This window comes from Sceloporus undulatus, chromosome 7, assembly GCF_019175285.1.
Source record: "Sceloporus undulatus isolate JIND9_A2432 ecotype Alabama chromosome 7, SceUnd_v1.1, whole genome shotgun sequence".
Lineage (NCBI taxonomy): Eukaryota > Metazoa > Chordata > Lepidosauria > Squamata > Phrynosomatidae > Sceloporus > Sceloporus undulatus.
This window is the reverse complement of record NC_056528.1, coordinates 9891894-9918741: the sequence shown is the minus strand read 5'-3', so window position 1 is coordinate 9918741 and position 26848 is coordinate 9891894. Positions and strand designations below refer to the sequence as shown.

Below are 26848 nucleotides of genomic sequence, written 5' to 3'. Positions count from 1 at the left end.
GGAGGGATGCAGGCCACCTGGGTACCAAGTGGGTACCCAAAAGATGCTGCTGATGCAGAGAGGGGAGGGTTCACCAGCAGTGCCGCCTCTCTTTGGCCAAGCAGCCCATCGCTCACCGGGAGGCGTCTCCCTCCCCAGCCAATCCCCGCCTCCCAGGCAGGGGGAGTCATTTGCATGCCTGTTGATTGACGCCTGGGGGCCCCCAATCAGCAGCTGCGGGGGGCGGGGCTGGGCTTCCACGAGGGCGAAGATGGTGTGAGGCTGCTGCTGGGTGACCGCTTGCTTTGGCTGCCGTCGTTGTTGCAGGTGAAGGGCTTTTTTTGGGGGGGGGGGGGCGCGGGGGGATATCTTTGGGAGGGCACGGGGGTGTTATTTGCATGCAAGGGGAGGGGGGCTTGTTGCAAAGGTTGGAAAGAAAGCAATGCATGCCTGGGATGTTTGCAAAGAGGTTGGGGGGTTGCAATATATCTATATCTATATTTGTGTATGTATTATGATGATGATGATTTGCAAGGAAGGAAGTTGGTGCCTTATGTTTTTTTTCGCCACGAGAGTGGAGCTGGCAAAGAAGCCCCTGGTGCAGAAGAAAAGGAAGGAGGGAGGCTTGGAACCATATTTTGGGTGGTTTTTTATTGCATTGTGGGTGTCACACTTCCTGCTCTGCAGAGTGTTGCAAAAGCACCAGGCATCCTCTTGCCTCTCTTTTTCTCTCTGTGTGTGTGCATTGTGGGATCTGTCACATACACACACACACACACACAAAATCTGCATTGGGAAACACTGCAACAGATGCAGTTCCTCCCAACAATCAAAAGCAGGAGTGGGTTTGAGAGTGTGGCAGCTCCATTTTTACCTTCTTCTCCTTTTGTCACTTGCTTTCCTTTGTTTCTGTCCTCTCCTTGTTGGAAAGGTTTGCTCCCCTTCGATGCTTATAGGCTCCCACCTATCCAAAATGATGGCTCAGAGGTACCCATTTCCATGCCATTCTGTACCTGCAAAGGGTGCGGTAGGGAGCCAAGGAGGCCCGCGACCTGAATGTTTCGAAATCCATGCAGTGTTTTTGTTTGTTTGTTTGTTTGTTTTGGCACAGAGCAGCTGCATTCTCCCTTTCCTGCATTGATGAATTGACAAAACACATTGCCTTTCTTGGTGCATGCCTTTTTCTTCCCCTTTGAGGAAGGAGCGCAGACCAGATCGCAGTGGTTTGTCTCCACCAGGACTGTTTTTTTTCTGGGTTAAGGGACCAGGTTTGGCGCATAGAGGGAGCATGCATGCGGCGGCTTCTGCTGCTGTTGCTGCAGCTCGTGTTTTTTCTTCAGTGCAGTTGCAAACCAGGTGCACCGTTTCGGTATGTCGGGTACCTTTTAGGTTGCTTCGCTAACGTTGGATGCGTTCGGAAGGTGGTTTGCTGGTGTTACTTCTCATAATAACCAGAGATGTGCTTTGAATTGTACCCCATCCGATGCATGGATGGCGGATCGTGCCTCGTACTTGCTTTCCTGGTTGGAAATTTTGGAGGGAAAAGTGGGATTGGACCCACACGAAAACCCGAACTTCTTGCAGCTTGGCTGCTCAAACCCATTGGACGCCGAAGTCGCCTTCGAATGATGTGCCAAATATTTGGAAGCATCGGAGACAGCAGAGAGAGAAGTCAAGGGGCATTTCTGTGGTTCATAGTGGTGCATTTTGACCCTGGAAGGTCAAAATGCACCAAAAATAACCCCAAAGTCACGTGTGGCTTGTTGTGTTGTTGCTTCTGTCGTATAGGACTACTGTTTCTGCACCAGCTCTTTCTTTACTATCTTGGTAACTTATGTAACAAGGAACACACCAAGAGAGAGTATCACTGTTGTGGAGTGAGATACCACCTTGGAAAAATGTTATTTTAATGTATTTTTCTATGCCTTCCCCAACATACGGTCCTCTTGGCAAAGTCCCATGTCCAAGTCAGATCCCTGCCCCAAACCGATTGCAACCAAAATGTCAGCAAAATGCAGGAGGGAGAAGGGGGAAAAGGAGGGATGGCAATGCAAGGAAGGGTAAAAGGAGGGGGGAAAATTAGAGACAAAAACCATGTCCAAGAGAAGAGAGCCAATATTGTGGAATACACACATGCATGCATTCAATCCCAGTGATAAATGGGCAGCCTATTGACCACAGATTGCTGTTAGACAGTCAATTAAAAGCAGTTTCATTTAGAAGCAGACTTGGCAATTGTCTCTTAAAAGCACCATTTAGAAACCAGTCAGAGAAAAGCCCAGCAAACTCACCCAGAAGGAAGGAGAAGATGGCAGGGCTGCCACTGAGAAGACCCTGTCTCTGGTGTCCCTCAGCCTAGTGTTTTTGCTGGTGGTCATGCCAGGAGGTCTTCTGTAGCCTATAGTAAGGTACTAAGGCCTGTTACAGACTGCCAAAATAAAGCTGCTTGGGGTCTCTTTGGAGGTATGCTGTTTAAATGATGCATGCATCCTAAGAATCTGGAAACAGCACCAAAGCTGCACTCCAGTGCTTAGGAATGGAGTGTGGCTTTGGCGCGACCTCCGGACTCTTAGGACCCATGCATCATTTAAACAGCATACCTCCAAAGAGACCCGAAGCAGCTTTATTTTGGCAGTCTGTAACAGGCCTAAGTTTGCAAATGGGCCCACAAAGGCACGGATACAACATTGTTGGTGCAGAATCAAAGCTATGTGCTCCATGCAAGCATCTGGCCAAAGGGTTTCCTTTGTGAACATGTCTCTTTCATGGATATGTGGGTGCCTAAATTCAGATACAATGGGCCCTTGGTATCTGCTGGGGTTTGTCCCAGGACCCCCCCCCCATGGATACCAAAAGCCATGGATGCTCAAGTCCTGTTATATGGGGTATTATTATTATTATTATTATTGTGGGCCCTTGGTATCCCCTGGGGTTTGGTTCCAGGACACCCCACCCCCCCATGAATACCAAAATCCATGGATGCTCAAGTCGTATTATATATCATGTATTGTTATTATTATGGGCCCTTGGTGTCAGTTGGAGTTTGGTTCCAGGACCTTACATGGATACGAAAATCCATGGATGCTCAAGTCCCATTATACATAATGGGATATTACTATCATAATTATTATCTTTACTATTATTACAGTGGGCCTTTGATATCTGCTGAGGTTTGGTTCCAGGACCTTCCACGGATGCCCAAATCCACAGATGCTCAAGTCACAATCTATGCAATGGGGTATTGCTATAACAATTGTTATCATTATCATTATGGGCCCTTGGTATCCACTGAGGTTTGGTTCCAGGACCCTCCTGGATCCCCAAATCCATGGATGTTCAAGTCCAATTTTATACAATAGGGTATTATTATTATTGTGGCTCTTGGTTTCTACTGGTGTTTGGTCCCAGAACCCCCAAAATTCATGGATGCTCGTCCCATTATATACAATAGAATATTATTATTATTATTATTATTATTATTATTATTATTATTATTACAGTGAGACTTTGGCATCTGCTGAGGTTAGGTTCCACAAAGTTCATGGATGCTCAAGCCCCATTAAATACAATGGAGTAGTGAAATGGCGAAGCCAAAGTTTGCTTTAGGGATTTTTAAAAGTATTTTCAGTCTTCTGGATGAAGAGTCCCTGGATGGCACAAGGCCAATGGTTACAATGGTGATCATTGATATCTGTAGCATTCAAAGACATAGCCGTGTTAAGGCCAAAACACACTGCAGAAAACAATCCAGTCTGAGACTGCTTTAACTGCCCTGGTTCAATGCTAGGGAATCCTGGGAATCACTATAAAGTGAGGTGAGACATTCAGCCTTCTCTTTCGGAGAGCTCCTTTGCTGCCACAGTCTACAATTCCCAGGACTGCTTTACTATCCTATACATTTGCTTTCCTCTTGAAGATGTTTCCAAATGGCCCTTGCTTTTTCTGGGGATGATATTCAGCCTTCTGTGTGCATTTTCTTTAAAAACCTTCAGTCCAAACAGCATTCTTGTATAAACCATGCCTTCCTTAGCCTCCTGAGGTGATGGGCAGTCTCTCCGGTTGGGAGAGCATTTTTTGCTGAACATAGCTCCTTTCCAGTTAAAAGGAAAATGCTAGTGAGTCGGTGGAGGCGCTAAAATGAAAAATGAATACTAAAGGCTTGGGCACGGTTTCAAGCGTTTCATTTTGGGTCATGCAAACTTATTTACCAAGCTGTTTGTGGAAAGGTTTGCCTTCCCCTTTTTGCCACCTCCTCCTCCGTCCCAAAAAGGCTCTTGTGGTTTTCCGGCGTGGCTTTACCCATTATTAACCCTTTTGCACAAATTGCACAAGTGTCTCCTCCGCCCGAAACCTCTTTCTTACTCATTTTTCCTGTGTCTTGCGCACCCAGCCATTAACCTGCTCCCCGCCTCTGACTTTTCGGCGGCAGCGTCGGGCCTTGTGAACGCTTGGCAGCAGGCAGCTGGTTTTGCATTTTTCTGGTTGGCGTCACCCGTGTCGTTTGGACGCGGACGCTGTCACATCTGCGCCTGCACTTGGGGCATCACTTGAATAATTGAAAAATCTGTGTCATGCAAGGAGAGGAGATGGTGGCGGTGATGGGGACTGCAAAGGTCTGGGTGTTGCATTGAGACAGATCGGTGTGCTTAATCTCTATGAACGCTTTGCCAGTCTCTGCATTGCTGAATCCGGCGCGCGTCATCCTTATGTTCCTAATGGGTTTTGCTTGTAGGATGCAAAAGAGTGACTCACCTGCACAGGAGGCTGTCCTCTGTCTTTCTGCATGAGTCAATGGTCTGGAAATGCCTCTTGGTCGGAGCGGAGACTCCTGCAGAGACCCAAGCGGACGTTTCTGCTGAGGAACTGGATCATTCGATCGCATCTGCTGCTGCTGCAAAAAAGGAGCAGATTGATCCACCCCCTGTTTGGCAATGGATTAAAAGGGGCAAAACCTGAGCTGTGAATCATGCAGTGATACAAGGGACACACTGAGTAGGTAGGTAGTCTTGCATAAGCCTTTATTTCACTAGTGCTCCATCAAACTAGTGGATCTTGGTGGATATCTGACTATCGATTGGGTCCTCTCTTTTTTGAAATGGGAAATAAGTGTGCCTAGACTTGCCACCTTCGGAACGTAAGAAGGGGTTATTGTCAATTGTACGTTGGACATGAGCCAGCAGCGTGATGCTGCAGCAGAGAAGGCTATACTGTTTTGGCCCACATTAATAGCAGCCAAGTTTACCAACTCTAGTCAGCTAGAGTCTTGCATTTTTTGGATCCAAAGATGGATATGGACACGTTGGAGTTGTTTCTTTGTATGGTTGTGGAAGATGGACAGTGTAGGAAGCTGATAGCGTGGGGGAAATTGTGTTATTTGAGATGTGGTGCCGAGGGAGAGTTCTGCAGATCTGAAAAAGCAAATGAATGGATCCGAGAGCAAACCAAGCCTGGATTCTTCCTAGAAGCCAAGATGACTAAACCAAGACTGGCGTACTTTGGATACATCAAGAGATGATGAGATGATGTGACTCATTGGAACAGGTGATAATGTTCTGTAATGTTGAAGGCATTAGGAAAAGAGGGGGACTGTGCTCCAGGGGGGTTGATTCATTCATGCCATGTCTTCAGGTTTTGTATTTCTGTTGCTCTTCACACACACATAAAGGTCTGTCCCTGGACCCTCCACTCCATGCATCTAAGGAAGCAAATCCAAGTCTACCAAAGCTCACGCTTCTTTCTTTTGGTGCTGCAAGATCCCTTTGCATGCCTAGAAAGAAATGCAGTCGGAAAATGAGAGTGGGGTATAAATACTCCAAATAAAATAAATGAATAGTCGTGTGGCCCTTGCAGAAACAACAGAGCAACCTGTTGAGCAACACAGACCAAACACACAAAAATGCAAGAGTTGATACTTCCTATAAAACAGGAATAACTTGGGTCAACAAGCCCAGGGCCCACAAAGATTGCAATTATTATTATTATTATTATTATTATTGAAAATCAAACACATCTTCCTCACAAAACTACAGTTCTCAGAATTTTGTAGCGTTGAGGCAGGGCATTTAAAGCGTTCTCAAACTGGATTATTTCTGCAGTGTGTTTGGGACCCAAATCTCTCCAAGAAAGCTCAATGATAGGTTTGCCTTACGGTCTCCATAAGTCGGAAACGACTTGAAGTCGCACAACAACAAGTTGGAGAGCTCTAGTGCCGCCACAAACTGCAAATCCCAGGATTACGGTTAAAGTGGTGCCAAACTGGATTGTTTCTGCAATGCAGGTGCAGCCCTGGAGGTCTTGGAGCAATGCAAGAGTTTGGTTTGGTTTTGCAGCTTTTGGGGACCTTAGAAAGAGCAGAAAAGACAGTGGCAGCTGCCTGGGAACTGGGGAGTTATCCAAGGCTCTGGTGCTTGGCAAAGATGTGGATCCACTTTTTGCCTTTGGGCGACATTGCCTGCCGCCTGGGTGACTCCGCCAAGTTGCGCTTGAGTCACTCTTCGGCTTGGTGAAAGCTTTGCCCGCAGGGAAGGGCACTCTCATCCCGATGCACAAATTAGAGGAAGGCGGATGCCTGCGATGAAATGGCATTTCAAGAAATGAATAGCCCAAGAGACGGGCATCTGTCTGTCAGACAGCCTGGGAATGAGAGGACTGTGCCACGTTTGGGATGGCACTTGGTGGGCATCCTTTGCCAAACCAATGCATGGAGAGAGGCTTTCCTCCTTGGAAGGAGTCAAGGGAGCAAAGCATGAGACCTGGAAGACATAGGATGGGTTTTGGAGATAGATAGATAGATAGATAGATAGATAGATAGATAGGAAAGCCACATCAGATAGTGGCAAACACCATCACATAACATCAACCCATTCGCTTCAGTAGTTAGTTTATCAGTCTCCATATACTCATATAATTTCGTTAGCCAGGTCATTATCTTAGGTTGTTCCTTAGTTTTCCAGTTAGTGGCATACACCATTCTGGCTGCTGTGGTCATATACTGTAAAATAGCAGTTTGCCATGTTTTCTATCTAGTTCCTCATCTTCATCCATACTCGATGGGTACAATTTTTGGTTCTGGGTATTCTTGGACATCTAGTATTTCCCTTGTTTTGACACGAATCAGGTTCCACCGTTTCTTTGCATATTTGCATTCAGAATATTTTGTTTCTATCCTGCTTTTGTCCCTAAGTGGCTAACACCATCCTTTGAAAGAAAACACATGTTTGTGGCTTTGGAAATGTTGCAGTTTTGATTAGTTGGGGTTTTGAGTAATATGCTCTCTCTAGGAATCTCTAGGTCCTTCGGCGCAACTCTGCTGGGCTTTTCTAAAGTCCTGAATTTATCATGGAAGGCTAGGTTTCATTAAATTGTGGACTAAATAACCTGGAATGGAATTGCCACCTCGCTGACATGGAGACCATGGACCTCAGATATTGAACTGGAGGGGCCAAGGCCCTGAACTTGGGTTGTCGTTGTTGTTGTTGCTGTGGTTGTGTGCCCTCCAAGTCATGGCCACCTTAAGGCAAAACTATCATAGGGTTTTTCTTGGACGGTCCGGACCCTTGTATAAACGGGCATAAAACTGCACTTTTCTTGCAGAGAGAGAGAGAGAGAGTGTGTGTGTGTGTTGTGTATGCAAAGACAGCAGTAAGGCTTTCTTGGCCCTGAGTGCGAAGTCACAAGCGGTCGCTCGGCTGAGTCATCTGGGAGTGTTGCAAAAAGTCCCTGCCGAAGCACTTGGGAAGGGTTGCTGAGTTGCTTCATTTTGGGGCTGAGCAAAAGAATAAAACCACAGCAGCATTTTTTGTTTGTTTGTTTGTTTTGGAGCAGAAGGGAGAAACTGGTCATGAATGTGACAGTTCTCAGCAAGCACTGGGGAGCTGGGTTTTTGGATCATGCCCCTGGCAAAAGGTTCATATTTCCTTCCTAAATTATGTACACTCGGTTCCTGGTGAAAATATGCATTTATTGTGAACAGAGACAGCCTCTGAATGTAGTTCTGCAGGATGCGTCTGCTTGGGATGGAGACAAGCAGTGGACTGGCTTGGAGAGAGGAAGGTTTTGTTCAAATTGTCTTTTGCAAATTGAATGAGCCGAGTTACTGTTGGACCTACTACAGCTCCCAGAATCCCCGCAGCCAGCATGGCTAGAGTAGCTGGAAGATTTTGGAAACGGGAGTCTGGAGGTGACTGCAATGAGTGACATCCATTATAGGGGACACCCGTCTTGACCAGACCTAGGCTGGGAGAGATAATGGGGGACACCCGTCTTGACCAGACCTGGGCTGGGGGAGATTATGGGGGACACCTGTCTTGACCAGACCTGGGCTGGGAGAGATTATGGGGGACACCTGTCTTGACCAGACCTGGGCTGGGAGAGAGCACACCTGTCTGACCAGACCTGGGCTGGGAGAGATTAATGGGGGCACACCGTCTTGACCAGACCTGGGCTGGGAGAGGATTAGGGGGGACACCCGTCTTGACCAGACCTGGCTGGGAGAGATTATGGCACCCTGCTTGACCAGACCTGGGCTGGGAGAGATTATGGGGACACCCAGTTGACCAGACCGGGGCTGGGAGAGATTATGGGGACACCCCTTGACCAGCCTGGCTGGGAGAGATTAGGGGACACACGTCTTGACCAGACCTGGGCTGGAGAGATTATGGGGCACACCCGTCTTGACCAGACCTGGCGGGGGAGAGATTATAGGGGACACCGTCTTGACCAGACTAGGCTGAGAGATTATGGGCAAACCCGTCTTGACCAGACCTGGGCTGGGGAGATTATGGGGGGACAACCCGTCTTGACCAGACCTGGGCTGGGAGAGATTGGGGGACACCCTCTTGACCAACCTGGGCTGGAAGAATTATGGGGACACCGTCTTGACCAGACCTGGGCTGGGAGAGATTATGGGGGGAAACCCGTCTTGACCAGACCGGGGCTGGGAGAGATTATGGGGGGGGGCAACCCATTTGACCAGACCTGGGCTAGAGAGATTATGGGGGGACACCCATCTTGACCAGACGGCTGGGAGAGATATGGGGGCACCCTATTGACCAGACCTGGGCTGGGAGAGATTATGGGGAAACCATCTTGACCAGACCTGGGCTGAGAGAGATTGATGGGGGGACACCCATCTTGACCAGACCTGGGCTGGGAGAAGATTTAGGGGGGAAACCCATTTGACCAGACCTGGGCCAGGGGAGATTTTGCGGGATACCTGTCTTGGCTGGACTGGACTGGGGGTGGTTTGGGGGGACATCGTCTCTGACAAATGTGGGTTTTGGGGACACCTGGCTCAGTCCAGAGATGGGGGCATCCTTCCCTGGGTTCCAGACCTTATCTTAGCCAGTGCCACCCTATTTGAAGCACGCACCTTCCCGTATAGCTTCATTTGGGGTGATGGGAGAGATGAGGAAAGAAGGACCATGGAGGGAAACAGCCCAGATGGCTGCTTTGGTGAAGCTTTGCAGGCGGAGTCCTGCTGACTCAGGCCTCCTGTCGAATGGAGAAAAAAGGCAATGCTGCGGCAGTGAGATGAAAGCCGGGAGGAGAAGCGCAAGGATGGATGCGGGTGCATTTCACTTGCTCAAATAACCACCAAAGGTTTTGGCTGTGGTCGAACCAGACTAGACTAATAAAATTATTTTGGCACTGGAGGGGGCCATGTGTCTGCCAGAATCAGCAGGGAATGGGGTGAGAAAGTGGCTCCTGCCCTACTTTCTCCTCCCTCCTCTGTGTCCCACCCCGTCTTCCCCAGCCATCCGTTCATCACTCCGCTGTTCACCATGCCTCCTTCCTAGGTTCACATCTGCCCGGCTTTTTTTATTTTGCTCCTGCTTTTCAATCCTGTCTCTCTTTGATGAACTTTGAGTCTCAGAAGAAGAATCCAAGGTATGCTTTGCTATCGTAAAACTTTATTCACCTTTCTAGAGAGGGGTAAGGTAGGGTTTTGGGGTTCTTTGTGGGTTCCTTCCTCCCCAGATACAGGACGTAGATCAGCACAACTCTCCGCATATGTTGCCAGAAATCCATCTTTCCTAGGCTCTGGGAATTTCACTTGAATAATATAATTTTTCCCCTGTGTGCGGTATGAGACAAGCCATTTTTGGGGGAATCACCCATTGCAATGACCTTTTGCATCCCGGTGTTATAGTACTGGGTCCATTCCTTCCAAAGCGCAGCCCCGTTTCGGAAGAACCCCAATCTTTTGGGGGCCAATGGGGAAGAAGGGGCCAGTGCATGGCTTGACAGAACCTGTTAACAGGAGCTGATCGCTCACTGCCCCAAAGATAGTGGCGGTTATTCCAAATGTGGTGGCGTTAGTGGAAGATGTGGCATTCGGCCGAGGGGGGATGCATGACAGTTTCCATGGCAGCGGGGTGAAGAAACAGGGCTGCGATCTTCCATCGATGCAGAAAAAAAGAAGGTGTTGCGCACATAGATCCTTCCCCTTGTTTGTCCTGGTGGTTTTCGTCGGCTTTTTCTTGGGCCATTAGAAGAAAAACAAGGAAGATGAGGTGGAGTCAAGCATGGGAGAGGAGAGGCAGGTAACTCAGCGCCTGCATTTTTTGACAAAAGGGCTATGTGTCAGACGGAACGGCATGCATCATTGTGTTTTGTTGTAGTAAACCATTGGGTAAACCCGTGGGCACAAAGGGACACGAGGGGACACTGAGTGCAGCACCATAGTGAGCCTGTAGTTTTGTGGTGTGACAGATGTGAGTGCAGGCAAGGTAAGATGAGTTGTGGCATCAGAAAAGGAGCTCTCAAAAGTCACATGTTTGCCAAAGTTTGCAACTGCATTTCATAACGCCTGCTTGAGATTGGTGGTGTCGGCTTTGTGTTTACGGTAATCGCGAAGTTAAGTTTTCATGCCATGCAGGAGTAACAACTGAAGATGCCCATCCAAACGGGCTTAAAAGCCTCCAAAGAAGGAGCAGTCTTCCATTGGCAAACAGCCTCTTACTGCAAGAAGTTCTTCCTAATATTTGGCAAATTTCTTTCGGCAATTGAACCATTTCTGTTCTGCTGGAGCAGCGAAAACAAGCTCACTCTGCAGGCATCCCTTGAGAGGTAATGGAAAGAGTAGGGCCGCGTACTCCAATCTTCTCTTCTCCAGGCTAAACATCCCCAGCTCCAGTCATTCTCCGGGTTTTCTTCAAAAACAGAAAAAAAGAAACCATCGTGTGCTTCCGCGGGCAGGGAGACAAAAAAAATTGATCTTGCAGAAAAAATGAGGATTAATGGCCAGAGAAAAGTAGGTTCAGCATGCGGAAATCTGTTTTGGCCGAAAATAGGGCCAAGGGTGGTGTCCCCCGAAAAGCCCTTATCAGGCAACACTATGTTATTTCTGCAGATGTTTCTAAACTGGGAAGTGTGTGCGTGTTGGTTCCTTGCAGTCCATTGGGCAACCCTAAGGCAAACCTAGCATAACCTTTCCGGGCAGTTCTTCAGGGAAGTTGCCATTGCCATCCTTTGAGGCTGAAAGTGGACTAACAATGTCAGTGTCATGGGGGACATATTCTCCAGACTGAGTGTAATTCTCACTAAGTTCCTTCTCAAGGGCAAGTAATTTAAAAAAATCCATGGTGCTGCATGGAAAGCAGCATTTCCGCACAGACAAACAACATTTTTCGTTAGAATAAATATTTGGTACTGGGTACGGTGCAAAAAATGCTGGTGCGTTTTCTGAATTTGCGTAGAAATATCTTAGCTGGAAAATTTTGCCAACCAGTCTTCCCTCAAGATTCCAGCTGTAAAAAGGCAGGCTACACCAATTGAATATCCCAACATTTTTCCATCCCGCCCCAAATGGGCTGAGTTTGTAACGGATAGGGGTTATCCTCCATAAACCCTTTTGTGCCATCAAACTCTCGTCTGCGAGGGAACCACCAGCTGCTTCCCCTTATTAAAGCGCTGCTCCTAAATCTGCTTTCCGCAAGGTATTTTTGGCGGCTCGACATCCCGCCATTTCTCAGCCGGGAAAATCAATGCACGTGGCAAAGCTCGCAAGAGGAAAACATTGCGCCGTGACATTCGAGGCATAGATTTGCTGGAGGGGAAGGACCGTCTGTGGATTCCTGGTAGACAAACAAGTTGTCGTTCCCAGATCCTCCGTCGCTCTAGAGATGCGCAAAAGTGGCCAGGAATAGGCTTGGGCTGTGAAGGAGAAAATTTTCAAACCCAAGGAAATGGCTGCGTGGTGCTCCTTGTCAGGGAGCCCAAGCAAATTCTGCCTGTTTAATATAATTATTAATGATTATGCCTTTTTATAAGGAAAAATAAAAACAAAGAGATAGAGGCAAAGGTGAACTCGGGCTCCCTGAACAAGGCTTGTCTTTTCAATTCGTAAGCTGCTTTGTGTCCCAATTTTGGGGAAAAGAAGGATAGAGGAGTATTAGTAGTAGTAGTAGTTACCAGCAGGGTTTAGTGTTTGAGGCGGGGACTATGACCCTGAAAACCAGGGTCGAATCCCGGCTTGACCATGAGCAAGTCACACCGCCTCAGCCTCAGGAGAAGGCGTGTCAAGCCATCTGAACAAATGGCCGCTATCCAACCCCACACCCTACGAGGAAGGAAAAAAGTGTCAAGGCTAGCCACCATTTTCTTCACCAATCGCCTCCGGTACTGAAGGAGGAGGTTTGGCTTCTTTGGAGCATTTTATAGTATTCCTTACAATTATCAAAACTACTCAAAATACTCTTAACTTAGTTTGCCCTCAGTGTTATTTAAGGTGACGACACTCGGTTCTGGTGGCATTAACGTGAGCCGACGACGACACCAATTTACCCAGAACAGAAATCCCCTTAAAGATATATTGCTCAAGCGCTCGTGTGTTGGTGGACTTCACACAAATTACCCAGGACCGGTAAAATACGTTTCCCCCAGGGGTCATGTCCAGATCATCCCTACAGACACAGCCGGCCAGGACCGGACCGTGACTACACCGTAGAACAACGACTTGCGTATCTTTTTAACGTTAAGCCAGGTCAAAATTTTGTGAGTACTGAATTCGCGAACCAGGACCCTGCCACGCAAGTTTCCCAAGCACACTAATGAGTCCTCTGGAGGCCATTTGCCATTTGTAGGTCCTCCAGTGCCGACTATGGCTGGGTCCAGCCGACACTGACCATAGAGTTGCGCCGGAGGACCTGAGACCTATAAAGGTTCAGGTTTTTTAAAAAGTGTTCTTTTATTTGCATTTTTTTCCTCTTTCAAAAAATGACCCAAAATCCAAACTGACTGACTATTCCTTGCAACCTTCAGGCTGCCTCCTGTGTCCATTTTGCTTGCAAGCATGGCATCCCATCTTATTACTACTACTATTATTATTGTCTGTTTGTTTATATCCCACTTTATATTATATAATACCCCCCAGTAAAGGGTCTCACATGCCATTCCTTAAACATCGGAGCAGTTTTAATTTCCTCGAACCGTCAAAAGAGCAGTAAACGGGCATTTGCGTGTTGTTTTTCTCCTGCAATGTCACTTTCAGCAACCCAATTGGGCGGGTCCTTCAGGCGGCCCTTTTGTGTCCTGTTACCAAAACACCCACCCTTCTGGTGTTTTTCTCTCCCCGTTTCTTATTTTAGCGGCAGAACTCGCGATGGCGTCTGGGAGGCAGAGAGCTTTTGCTGAGGGTTTTCCTTCGCACAACACAGATCCCCCAAAAGTCAGGGCACCAAGGTGAGAAGAGGTTCGGTGTCTTCCAGATGTCCAACATGGCATGCACAAAATGAGAACTGGGAAAACAAACAAAACCAACCTCCCCCGAACAAACCTTGCCAAACCCAAACCATGATAGGTGGCCTTAGGGGTTGCCACCGTCAGAAATGACCCAAAGCACACGGTCCCCCCATCGAAGAACTTTGATTTGGATTTCCGCATGGCAGAATGGGTTTGACTGACTGGCCTATGATTCTATGATCTCAAACTGAGCACTAAGCTAGAGTTGTCCAATAATAATAATAATAATAATAATAAGATAATAATTGCTTTACAGACCGCCTGTTTGGGGCGCCTGTAGGCACTCCTTTCCCTGCCGGATCAGGGCCTCAGCGCCAGAACGGCAGCCCTCGAGGCCCGATCCACGCTTTCCAGGCTGCGGGAAGCGGCAAAAGGCCGCTTCCCGCAGTCTGGAAAGGGGTGTTCCTTGGGGCTTCATGCCCCAGGCACCAACGCGGCGGGGAGAGAGAAAGGGACCGCTTGACCTCCTTCTCCTTGCGCTATGCCGCAGCCTCTAAAGGCTGCGCCAGCGAAGCAAATCATGGAAGGAGCTCCGTTTCAGAGCTCCTCGAGCGCCGCGGAAAGGGCGCTCTATACACACCCTCGCGTGGTGCAAAGACGTCACGTCTGTGCCGCCCCTTTGGAGCAAGAAAGACAGATGAGGTTGGGGGACGGTCGATGGCGGCGCCCCTTGGGACGTTGCGCAACCATTTTGACATCCTTGTATAGATAGTTAACAATATTATTATTGTGGGCGAGGCACGAACGACGTTGCGGCGCCTGAAAACCCACTGACGGTTCCCCAGGAGCCATATTTTAACCCCGAAAATTTATGTATAGCCTGCCTCTCCCAAAAGGATCGAGGCAGATTGCAACCATAAAATACAATACAATGATAACAAACATAAAACAACATAAATAAAATTGCACAATCTCCTTACACCCTTATTAAACTAAACACACCATTGTAAAATACAATCCGATCAGTAAATTAAACAGTATTAAAAGGAGGCATCCTGGGCAGACAAGGGCAAACCATATCGATATCATGGTCAGTCAGGGAAGGCCAAATGATTGTATTCCCCATTATCATGTAAGGATGCAAGAGCTGGACAATAAAGAAAGTCAATAGGAAGAAAATACTTTGAGAAGAGTGCTGAAGATACTGTGGATGGCCAAGAAGACAGACACATGTTTCTTAGAACCGATTGAGCCTAATGTCCTTTTGCAAGCCAAGGTGACCCTAATGGAAGCTCTCATGCTTTGGCCACTACATGAGAAGGCAGGACTCAATGGGAGGAAAATACAGTAATGCTAGGAAAGGTGGAGGGTAGAAGAAGGAGAGAAAGACCTCAAGCTGGATGGATGGTTTTCTTCATAAAGTCACGGGAATGAATTTGCAGGACCTGAGCAGTGGAGGACAAGGGATCTTGGAGATGTCTCATCCACATGGAGATGCCACCATGATTCGGGGCAGCTAACAACAACAAACAGTGCTTGCATTGAACCAGGAATAAATAGACTGTTTTTTGGGGGTCAATTTTGGGGCTAAAATTTCTAGACGTGTACATAAGTGTACATAGTAAGTCGGAGAGAGTGCATTTCCTTTTTCCAGCCAGATGGTGTCGTCCAAGCCCAAGGCATGGTCAAGGAAACGTTGTGGTCAGTTGCAATCAAATTGCCCAGTTGAAGACTCCATCCTGAAACATATTGTTGGTCCAACATTATACCGTCCCCCAAAGCATGCTTTTCTGTCTATTCTGTGCTTTTCCCCTTAATCTTTCCTTGCTGTTCTTAGCAATGGAATCGGTTGGAAGGAGTGTTAAGTATAGGGTTGCCATTTGTCCCAGAAAACCTGGAAAATCCTGATTTGAAGGGTCTTTAAAAATTGGTTTGGATTAGGGTTAAGGCTAAAACATAGCAATAGGAAAAGTGCAAGGATTAACGTGTCGAATTTGCACATTTAGAACCAGCAAATTAACAATATGCACAATTGTAATCATTTGCCTAATAAGAAAACTGGATACCCGGAGATGAGGAGCTGGAATATGGCAACCCTAGTTACTTATTATTATTTTTAATGGAATATTTTGTACAGAATGAAGCCAAAACCTTGTTTTGTCCTGGGCTGTTAAAAATATATGGTGGGACTTGCAAAATCTGACAGAGAGATTAAAAAGAGGAACAAGGAAAGAGTTGCATTTTGCCCAGACTTTGCTAAATCAGCAAACAGCTGCAAATGTGGAAGACAAATCCACAAAGCTTGCACTTGGGAAGACAGAATTTGGAGAAGACGAGGGTTTGAGGAGCTGAAATGTAAAGGAGCTAAAACTAAATGGCTTTTTAGTCTTCATCCCCCAGATTTAAAAAGTAAAATAAAATGGTACATCAAATAAAATCAATATCATGACAAGTGTTATCTTATGGGTTTTGGCCATTTGGAAGAGTCAGAGAGGCATAACACACGCATCCCTATAAAAAGAAATCAAGACCAGGGACCTATTCACACGGCACAGTTATAACACTATGAATCCACTCTAATTGTTATGGTTCCGTTCCGTTCTATACAATCCTGGGATCTGGAGTTGAGAGAGAGGTACTTAGGGTTGTCATTCCTCACCTAATCCCAATATTGCATAGGATGCAGCCATGGCAGAAAAGTAAATTTGCGCAAGGTGATGATGCAATTTGCTTGTGGCTTTCTTAACCCTTTCTTTCTCCTGTTGCTATTTTAGTGGGTGTTGAAACCAACCGGACTTGGACCCTGGAGGCTCCATGTATCCAGAATCCACCACGGACTCCCCGGCTAGATTCTCGAATAGGCAGACGGGATCCCCAGGCATGATCTACAGGTGAGCAGCATGTTATTTTCCTGATCACTTCTGACCAGATCAGGGCTGCGTTATGAGCTGCAATTAGACAGATAGAAGCCTAAAAGTGGGGAGCAACAAATGTGGGATTGCACCACATCATGGCACCTTGGAAGAGTTGGAGGCCATTTAATCCAACCCCATTCTGCCATGTGGGAATATACAACTAAAGCACCCAAGGAAGACGCCTATCCAACCCTTGTTTAAATATCTCCCAAGATGGAGAGTCTAGCACCCTCCAGCGCAATCCGTATTCTTCTTGCTGTCATGAAATTCTCCCTAATATTTAGGAATTGTCTCTCTTCTTGCCATTTGAATTCACTGGGTTTTGTTCTAGTCTCCGGAGCAGCAGAAAACAAGCTGGCTCTGTCTTCCCCGTGACATGCTTTCAGATATTTGAAGATGGCCATAGAGTACCACATTTGGGTCTCCTATAATAATAATAATAATAATAATAATAATAATAATAATAATAATAATAATAATAATAATAATAATAATAATAATTTATAACCCCCTTTTCACCTAAAGGTGGAATGTCAGGCATATATAATCAAGAACGAAACGCCAAAGCACAGCGCCATTCTCCATCTTCTTCTCCATCTTGAATAGTTTTGCTTCTGTTGCCAAATGAGTCAGGTTTCCAGCCTCATTTGTTGCGTCATTTGTTGACATCTCAGGCTGCGTCTGCACTGCAGAAATAATCCAGTTTGACACCACTTGAACTGCTGGGGCTCAATGCTGGGATTTGGAGTTTGTTGTGACACCAGCCCTCCCTGACAGAGAAGGCTGGGCGTCTCACAGGACTCCAGTCCCCTTGGCCATGGTAGTTCAAGTGGTGTCAAACTGGATTATTGCTGAAGTGTAGATGCAACCCTCTGGCGTTCCTGGAATGCCACTGCAATGTAGGCTTCTCCCACTTTGTGGCGCTGTTGCAAAGGCTTTGAGTGGCATGTCCTTAAAATGGAAGAAAATGAACAAAAGTGATAGAGTCTTGGGTTGGAAGCCTAGAGAAGTCCAAGTAAGGCGTGGGGGGAAATGGTGCCTCCTGCGTCCTGTGCATTTGGGTCATTTTACTATGAGCTCTGGACCATGTCTCTCTTTCTTTCCCTTCTGCTGTCGGAAGTGCGCGCTACGGGAGTCCCAAAAGGCAGCTCCAGTTTTACAGGTAACGGTGTCCTTTTTATCTTCTCAATCCGATCTCTGGCGCAATTGTCGTACCGCTGCACTTGACCTTACGTCTTCTCCCGTTGTTCCAAACAGCAGAAATACAACAGGTATCCCTCTTTACTCATCATGGTAAAACCTTCCCCCCAATGAACACCTCTGGGATTCCTGTAGTTGTTGCAAGGCACAAGAAACTGTCTAGGAAAGAAGGATGCACCCCTGTCTGGTTACGATAGTTGGGTATGATGGTAGGATCAGGAACCCTATGTATGCTATAAATTTCTATAATGTATTTATTTTGCATCATTATGTTTGGGGATCCTTCTAGCGTACTACTTCCAGAGGTGAGCTGGGACTTTCTTGTGTTACTTTGCAAAAGTTGTCAATTTAGTGACCTCTTTGCTAAACCCGGATCTCCGTTCTACCAATTCCAAAAGCCAAAGATGCAATTTTTCCTGGTTGTCTGTTCATCTGTTCCAGAAAAAATTACATGTAAATCCAAGTTGGTAGCCATGTTCAAGGAGAAGTCCTTTTCAGGATCATAGCAGCTTCATAACTCTAATAAAGTTCCACCTGTTTTGCAAAATGCAGGCACAGTCCTTCGGTTGGCTTGCACAGACTCCCTCCTTACACAAACCTGATAGATCTGTTTGCAAATAGAGGAACAAAAATGTGAGGAATGGCTGTCAATTTGGCATGTTCCTTCTGGAAACTATCAGTCTTGCAACTTTAGAAAGAAAGCATCATTTGAAATAAAAACCTGATTTGCAAGCGTAAGAACTTCTGCTGTAGCTTTGCAATGTGTGGTTGTTTGAAAAGAAAACGTAACTGTGCCAGTCTATTCAGAAATGATGCTAAATTGAGTAGGAAATATTCCTAAGTCAATGCAAATAGGGTTGTGACCTTTGTTCCTTGAATTGACCCCCCCAAAAATGAGTTGAAAAATGACATCTAGAAGGGCAAAGAGAGGTGGAATTGGCACAGTAACCTACTCCTGGTCTTCTTACTCTGACTTGTAGCGGCTTTCCCCAGCAAAAGAAAAAAGCCTCTTCCCATCTTTTAACCTGGAGGTGTCAGGACTTGAACCCAAAAACGTCTGTGTCCAAATTTGTCCAAGGGCTATCACTTTTCTGGGGTGGAGGTGCCCTGGGTTTTTTGGTTCGGAAGCTGTCCGATGTTAATCCTTTAAAGGAGAGGAGCAATCGCACAGGACGCAAAATGGATTCTGTCATTGGATTCCATCATTTTCTGGCTGCAAGCAATTAATAGAAAGGGGAGGAGGAGACATTGGAAATTGAAACCAGGTCCCTGAGGACGGTCTGGTCTTGTCGGAAAGGCTGGGCTCAAAACGGATCGTTGTCAGAAACTCGATCGGCTCTTTCAGATTGCCTTTGCAGCGTCTCTCCAGCTGAAGGTGGGAACCTCTTGTTGTTGTCCTTAAGTCAACTCTGACTTATGGCATCCCTTTAAGGAGAGACTTGAAAGCATCCCTGTTTTCAGCCTCAACAACCGTAGCACCCAAAATCCACAAAACCGTGACACCTTTATCAGCTTGGAAACAGACCGGCAGCCATCACAACAAGGGAGTTGTGCATCTTTGTGGGTTTTGGATGCTCTGGTCTTTCTGATTCAGAGCTGTGGCTTCCTTGATGTAGTCCATCCACCTGCAGTGGGTCTTGCCTTTTTTCCTATTGCCTTCCACCTGGCTAAGCATTATTTATTGCCTTTGCTAAATGAGTCCTGTTGTCTGCATCCAAAATACAAATGAGGATTTATTTTAGGGTTTGTTTGGGGGGGGGGTTGCAGCTCTCCTTCCAAGTCTTTGGACTAATCAGCGCTGCAGAAATAAAGCAGTTTGACATGGCTTTATCGGCTGTGGATCAATAATGAAATGGAACCCTGGGATTTGTTGTTTGGAGAGATATTTAGCCTTGGCCACAGAGCCCCGGTGCCACAGGAAACTACAAATCCCCGGAGTCCATAGGATGGAGCCATGTCAGTTAAAGCGGTGCCAAAACTGGATTATTTCTGCAGTGCAAACGAGCTGAGTCTTCTGTAACAACCAACAATAGCACCCAAAATCCACTAAACAGTGAGTTTTATCTGCTTAGAAGAAGACTGGTAGCCAGTGGAGCAGTTGCAACAAGGCAGTTGTGTGTTTATTTTTTGAATTTTTGGATACTATTGTACTTTGCTACTTGGCCAACATGGCTATCCCTGGATATATAACAACAACCATGCATGCGAGGATGCTCCGTCTCTAGCAATGGCTCTCCTCTAGGGAGGGTTGACTTGGGGCTCAGCTCTTTGTTGCTTGTCTATAACCAGATACAGGGGAATTACCAGATTCCTCCATTTTGGAGATTGCCGGGCGATGCGGCAATGCAGACCCAGGGGTCGGGCGCTGCCAACCTTGGCCCAGGCCTACCATACCATGCCCATAGCTTATGCATTTCACCCAGCCTTCCTTCCCTGGCATGGGATGCAAACATTGTGTCCAGGGAGGATGTGTTGGCAAAATCCGGGCCAATTAACGTTTTCCCCAGAGCGAGTCTGGGAGGCTGTCCAGCCCCCTGCTAATCGGGGAAAGTGCATTAAGAGGGAGGATAAAAGGCCCAGCAATTGCTCTCTTTTCCCTGCCTTTTGACCATCTCCAGCAAAAGGAGCCACTTAGCCTTGGCCAGCCTCCGCATTAGTGGGATCGTTGCCCAGGGAAATGGCCACCGGCTAATGGAGCCTGGCTAGCGGAGGGGGCGGGTTGCGTATGAAAGCACACACAGGAAGGCACAAATAGGTACATCCCCTGTGTCCCACAAGTCATGGGGGTCCCCCCTCCCCCCAAAATATTTCCTTTAACTGTGTTTCCTTTTGTTAAATAAGTGAAAAATCATTCCTCTGCATCCTTCTCCATCCTCCACCCCCAAATCGAATCCAGGACTTAACGGAGACTGGTACCAGGGTTGGCAGCAGGGTTAATTCGCTTTGGTTTTTAGCCTGAACTGCTATACCCTACTCACCAGTTATATTATTATAGTCACCCAATATTTTATTAATACAGTATTTGTTAATATTAATACCATCATCGTCAACAACATCTTCATCCCCATTTTAAATGAGGCTAAACTCCCCCTGAAGACACAGGTCCGCCGCACCTTGGGTTTCCTTCCTGCTTTAACCCTGAGCCTGGAAGCTGCGGTTTTTGCAGCGTCCAAAAGTGCAATTAGAAAAGGGGTCAAACAAGGCTTGCATCTTATCATCCTTCATGTTCAATTTATATGCAGGACATATTGTAAGAAAAGCAGGCTTGGAGACAGAAAAATCTTAAGATTGTTGATATTCATTCCTCCCGTTCTCACTCCTCGTTCTTCTGTGTCCAAACGAAACCATGCGCAAAATCCTGCAGCATAGACTGCAACCATCCATGGAGAGAGAAATCCCAGAGGTCCAAGTGGGGTTCAGAAAAGGAAGAGGCACTAAAGACTGCATTGCAAACAAATGAGGGCTAATGGAGCACACCAGGGAATTGAAAAAAAGAAAATCAGCATGTTTCTATAGACTGTAGCAAAACCTTTGGCTGCATAGATCTCAAAAGGCTATGAAACACCCTTAAAGGCATGGTGGAAGTGATAGCCCTGATGAAGAATCTGTACTCAGGACAAGAGGCAAATGTCGGAACAGAAAATAGGAGGAAGGAATATCAGCCATATATGCAGATGACACCATAATACTAATAGAAAACCTCAAAGACCTGGAGCAACTACTAAGAAAGATCAAGGAAGTGCAAAGGCTGGCTTACTGTTGAACATAAACAAAAATAATGACCACGGTGAACCTACACAAATTCAAACTAGACAATGAGGAGGTTGAAATAGTGAAAAAGGTTCTCATACCTGGGGTCAAACATTGATAGAAAGGGGGACTGTGGCCAAAAAATCAGAGGAAGATTAAGAATGGGGAGGGTGGCTGTGAAAGAACTAGAAAAGATCCTAAAATGCAAAGATTTGCACAGTTGAGGCTTGCGCCCGTTGCTTGGGATGTGAGAAAGACCTGGCCACAGTGTCCCATGTCTCAGTTACGTCTGTAACATGCTCTGTCTCCAATAGAAAACAGTATGCTTGGAATAATTTCCAAAGGACCTCTCACTCCACAGACCACCGTTCTTTTCCTTTCCTCAGAGATGCTGAATCTCCGTTTCTGGGTCTCGCCGTTTCATCATCTTTTCCCTCTGCTTGTGTTTCAGTTCTTCTGCCCCTTGGGATTGCCACATCTATCATCCAGGCTTGCTTTCTTTCTTTCTTTTTCCCCCCCTCAACCGCAGTTCTGTCTGGCATATTATGTCCTAATGGTTTATCACGTTGCATCGTGCTTGCAGGCTCATAAAAGTTGTGCTTCGATATTTTTTCAGGTTTATGCTCCTGCAGTTTGCAGATGACGGTAAATCCTTTTTTGGTTTCTTTTTGCACAGATTCCAAAGTATCATTGCAACCACTTCATCTTGGCGTAATTTCTTATATTAGTCTGTGTGATTTTGATGAGTTGGTCAGTAGTTTCATCTCATTCATATTTTTGTGCATTGTGTGTATGTGGGTGTGTATGTATGTATGTGCATATATATATAGAAAGACACACACACAAACTATAATCTGTAGTCTTCTTTCCAATAGGACATGGCATTTCTGTTTTCTATGCGTGGTAGAGAAAGGTGGACAGCAAAGGATGTGGATAGGAAGAGAACCAACTCATTTGCTGGAGGAAAATTCTGCAAATACTGTGGATGGCCAAAAAGATGAATAAATGGGTCTTGGAGCAAGTCAAGCCTGAACTCTTCCTAGAAGCCAAGATGACTAGAATCATAGAGTTGGAAGAGACCCCAAGGGCCCTGATCCAGTCCAACCCCCTTCTGCCATGCAGGAAATCCAATCAAAGCATCCCCAACAGATGGCCATCCAGCCTCTGCTTAAAGACCTCCAAGGAAGGAGACTCCACTACACTCCGAGGAAGGAGTGTGTTCCACTGTCGAACAGCCCTTACTCTCAGGAGGTTCCTCCTAATGTTGAGATGGAATCTCTTTTCCTGTAGCTTGCATCCATTGCTCCATTGGGTCCTAGTCTCTGGAGCAGCAGAAAACAAGCTTGCTCCCTGCTCAATATGGCATCCCTTCAAATATTTAAACAGGGCTCTCATATCACCTCTTAACCTTCTCTTCCCCAGGCTAAACTAAACTGAGGATGTTGTACTTTGGACACATCACAAGAAGACAACAAGATGATAATGCATGGTAGAAGGCAAAAGGGGAAGACTGCATTGCAAATGGCAAGACTCAGAAAAGGAGGTCATGGACGTTGTCCTGAATTTGCAAGACTTGATAAAAAGGAGACTTGGAGGTCTCTCATTCATAGAGTCGCCATGAATTGAAGTCAACTTGACAGCAAATAACAACCGCAGTAACTTGATGCTATTTGATCATCATTATCATTATACTCATCCCTGTCATCCCTAGGCTGGGTTGTTTAATCCCCCAAAATAACCCTTCTTAGTCTTGTGTGCCTTCATGTCATTTACGACTTAATGGTGACCCTAAGGAGACCCTATCATGGGGTTTTCTTGGTGAAATTGGTTCAGAAGGCACTTGCCATTGCCTTCCTGAGGAAGGTTATGAAGGTTTATAACATTATTCATTAAGACAGAGAAAAGTAGACAGAGAGATAATATTTTTCTCCCAAGTCCCAGTCCTTCTCTCTGACCATGGCACCAACACATTGGCCATTCACTTATATGAGATAATGCAGTCTGTCTTAGCCTAGTGATCTCCAGTTGGGATTGCGCTTCCCATTATCCCCAACCTTTGTCTAAGCTAACTGCAGATGCCCTGTTTTGTGGTCAAGATTGGATGCATAGTGGATTGAAGGCAACAGTTTCTTTAAGAAGCAGAGTTGGTCCAGATGCCAGCATTACAGGTGAACAATCTGGCACCGAAACGAACATAAATTTAGACAGGGAGAAGCAAACTGTCTGTCACCTCTGTTTTCTTTTTTCAGGAGGGGTTGACTTGCTGGAACAGATGGATGGATGGATGGATGGATGGATGGATGGATGGATGGATGGATGGATGGATATATAAATAGACAGGTATATAGGTAGATTGTTGTTGTGTGCCTTCAAGTCATTTCTGACATACGGCGACCCTAAGCTGAACCTATCATGGGGTTTTCTTGGCATGGTTTGTTCAGAGGACGGTTGCCACTATTGCTATCCTCTGAGGCTGAGAGACTGTGAACTCAGTGGGTTTCATGGCTGAGCAGGGAATTGAACCCTGGTCTTTGGCGTTGTAGTCCAACGCTCAAACGATTGTGCCATGCTGGCTGTCAGATAAGTAGCTAGATAGATTTTCATTTACTTTTTAAAATATCGTGCCCCAAAGTCCTGTCTCTCAATGGTGGGTCTCAGTCCATTGAAACTTGGGATATAAACAATATTCTGCATTTTACCCAGTTGTCTTTTGCTCTTGCCATTCAAGCTTTTAAACGAATGTTTTCCAGCTAGACCACCAAAGCCTCTCCATCTGCAGTTGGCGAGAGGGTCCTTCGTCTGATTTTCTTCCAGGGCCTTGTTCTTTGGTTTGCTTCCAACCGTAGCTTGTGTTTTGACTAACACCGAAAGCAAAAAGAAAGTAGGGTCTCCTTGGCTGCTGTGATTCGTCTGCGTCGAGGGAAACAGACGCCGCACCCCGTCCTTGGCGATGGCTATTTCAGGTCCACTGGAGAACCTCCCGACCAGCCAGAGCCATCCATCAAATGTCCTCCAAGGACTCTGGCCAGCCACCTTCTCTCTGCGCCTTGACAGGTCTCCGCTAATCAAAAGTGAGCGATGGACGCCATTCCTCATCAACCCTTCCGCGTCTCCAAATGCTTTTAGAGCGAGCGAGAAAGGGAGAAGAGAGATCTTGAATAATTTAGCTCCCGTTTGCTAAAGGGAAAAGGGTGGGGTCGGGGGGAGAGAGAGAGAAGGGGAAAGACCTTAATAGGCCTAATGGATGCGCTTGCCACGCGACGTCTTCGGCTCGGGGCTGCAATCGCTTTGGACGCTCGGGTGTCGACACTCCCCTCGCCAAAAGCCACGCCTGCGCCCCGTCGGGGGGGGGGGGGAAACACACCCTAATAAACTAGAACTTTTTCTTTAATGAGCAAGCTTCCAGGAAAGCGGGTGAGTTGGGCGTCGCTGGCAGGGATGTTGTGATGGAGGGGCTGCGCGGTTTGCATGGGAGAAGCCGCCGGATTCCCTGAAGGGCTCCTTGATGGATTGCAAGAGCTTCCCTCCGATCGGGTGTTGAGGTTCCAGTTTTGAGTCCGGGGTCTTTCCGTGGGTGGTTTTCTTTTCAATACCCCGCTCGAACTTTCCTCCTTTGGCCGACGCCAAAGTGTGTTGTATCATTTCTTTGCAGGTTTCGGAGAGGGCTTTGCACTTTTAGGAAGCAGAGAGAAGAATTCCTCGACGGACCAGAGAGAGGGTTGGTTTGTTGGTTTATTGTGGGAAAATAGGAGTGCTCAAAAGCTGTATTGACCGAAGAGTCATTTCATCCCAGTTTGGTTTAGGCATTGGGATAAGAGATGTAAAATCTCACATCTAGTCAATTGTTTTGTAGAATGGAGTCTTTTCTTTGTTGTCCCAGAAAATAGGTTGACTTTGGAGGTATGTCTTTTCCAGATTTCACTTGTTTCTTAGCAAATGTGATAGACTGCAGCCTCCTAGATTTGAAGGATTGTTATTCGGGGCATGCATTTTTAGAAAGACGAAAGCAAAAAGCAGCGATGCATGTTGAATTTTTCCAGAAATGCCTGCTAACCGTTGCGATATGGAAGTTCCTCTGTGTTTCCAGAAATGTTCTAGGGATGTGTGTGTTTGTGTGAGAAAATCACATCCTGTTGTTGTTGTTGTTGTTGTTGTTGAAGATGATGTGTGTCTGGGGATGATCTTTCTTACGTTTCCCTTTGTGCTTTCCTATGCGGCTACGCCTCGTTTTCATTGCTGTTTCGAACATTATTTTGTTTTTGTGTGCCTTCAAGTCATTTCCAAAGCAGTTAATGTGGTGTCAAACTTGATTATTTCTTCAATGTGGATGCAGTCTATGGTCCAAAACACACTGCAGAAATAATCCATCTTCTCTTCTGGACCTGAGATCAGTGCTCCAAAACCGTTCTTTCGTGACGCGGGAGATGAACGCCATTCGCTCCGCGGCGTATCTGGAGGCTTAAAGGTTTCAGATGGTTGAACATGACCAAGACTTCTCTCCTGTGGCGTCTGAGCTGAGCTGCCCCAGGTGAGGATGTCTACCTGCAGAGAAAGGCTTGTTAAGTCCTTTACAAAACCAAAACCACTCATCCTTGAAACAGAGATGCCATCTCTGTTGGGTTTGTCCTTTCCTTTTCTGCCACTCAGGTCAACCGGGACCATTTTCTTCCCTCTTGGCTGCCAGAAATCTTATTGCTGCAGACTGTTATTGTCATTTACTTATACATTATATATTTATCCTGCCTTCTTGCTAAGGTGCAACATCCCTGCAAGGTAGGTTAGGTTGACTGGCCCAGGCTCATTGGGGAAGTCATCCTTGTTTTGTGGAGTTGGGGAGATTGTTGTACTTTGCTCCATGACCAACATGGACCAAGATCTTGCACACCTTTAGCATATGCATCCAAGTATGCAGGATCTTGGTCCACAGATCCTTAAGAGGCCAGGAATAACCCACTGGTTCCCAGCCCTTGGTTCTCCAGATGTTTAGGACTTTTTACAGAATTTCCAACCAACTTGGCCTATAGTCATCAATTTTGGGAAGTGGGGTCCAAAACATCTGGAGGAACAAAGTTTAAGAACCCCTGCTATATTTTTTCCAAGGCTAAGATGTGCAATATCTCGCCGCCGCCCCCCCCCCCCCCCCCCCCCCCCCCCCCCCCCCATAGCCCCGAGACGCAGAAGGAGAGGAAATGGCCTCCATATCATCGGATATCAATGCTTCTTTTAAAAGCCATAAGCTGCCTTTTAGCATCCAGGCCCAGCTGCGTTGCAAGGGATGGAGGACAAGTTCCTTGGAAGGAAATCTCCAAGGGATTTCTGGG

General features: G+C 46.6%; 1 protein-coding gene across 7 annotated transcripts in view; it reads left to right on the top strand.

Annotated features, from left to right (window-relative positions):
- The first annotated feature begins 220 nt into the window (after positions 1 to 220).
- KCNAB2 (potassium voltage-gated channel subfamily A regulatory beta subunit 2) overlaps positions 221 to 26848 on the top strand; it is a 62607-nt gene continuing 35979 nt past the window's right edge. The window contains exons 1-3 of one of the 7 annotated variants that reach the window (XM_042478326.1): positions 221 to 306; positions 16437 to 16553; positions 17698 to 17739. In XM_042478326.1, the coding sequence (XP_042334260.1) occupies positions 16477 to 16553; positions 17698 to 17739 (119 nt within the window). In that variant the 5' untranslated portion in view covers positions 221 to 306; positions 16437 to 16476. Of the gene's footprint in view, positions 307 to 4361; positions 4616 to 4702; positions 4976 to 7865; positions 7885 to 14654; positions 14939 to 16436; positions 16554 to 17697; positions 17740 to 26848 lie in introns of those variants that run through there. The other 6 variants (XM_042478327.1, XM_042478325.1, XM_042478330.1 and 3 more) reach the window with 6 other exon arrangements.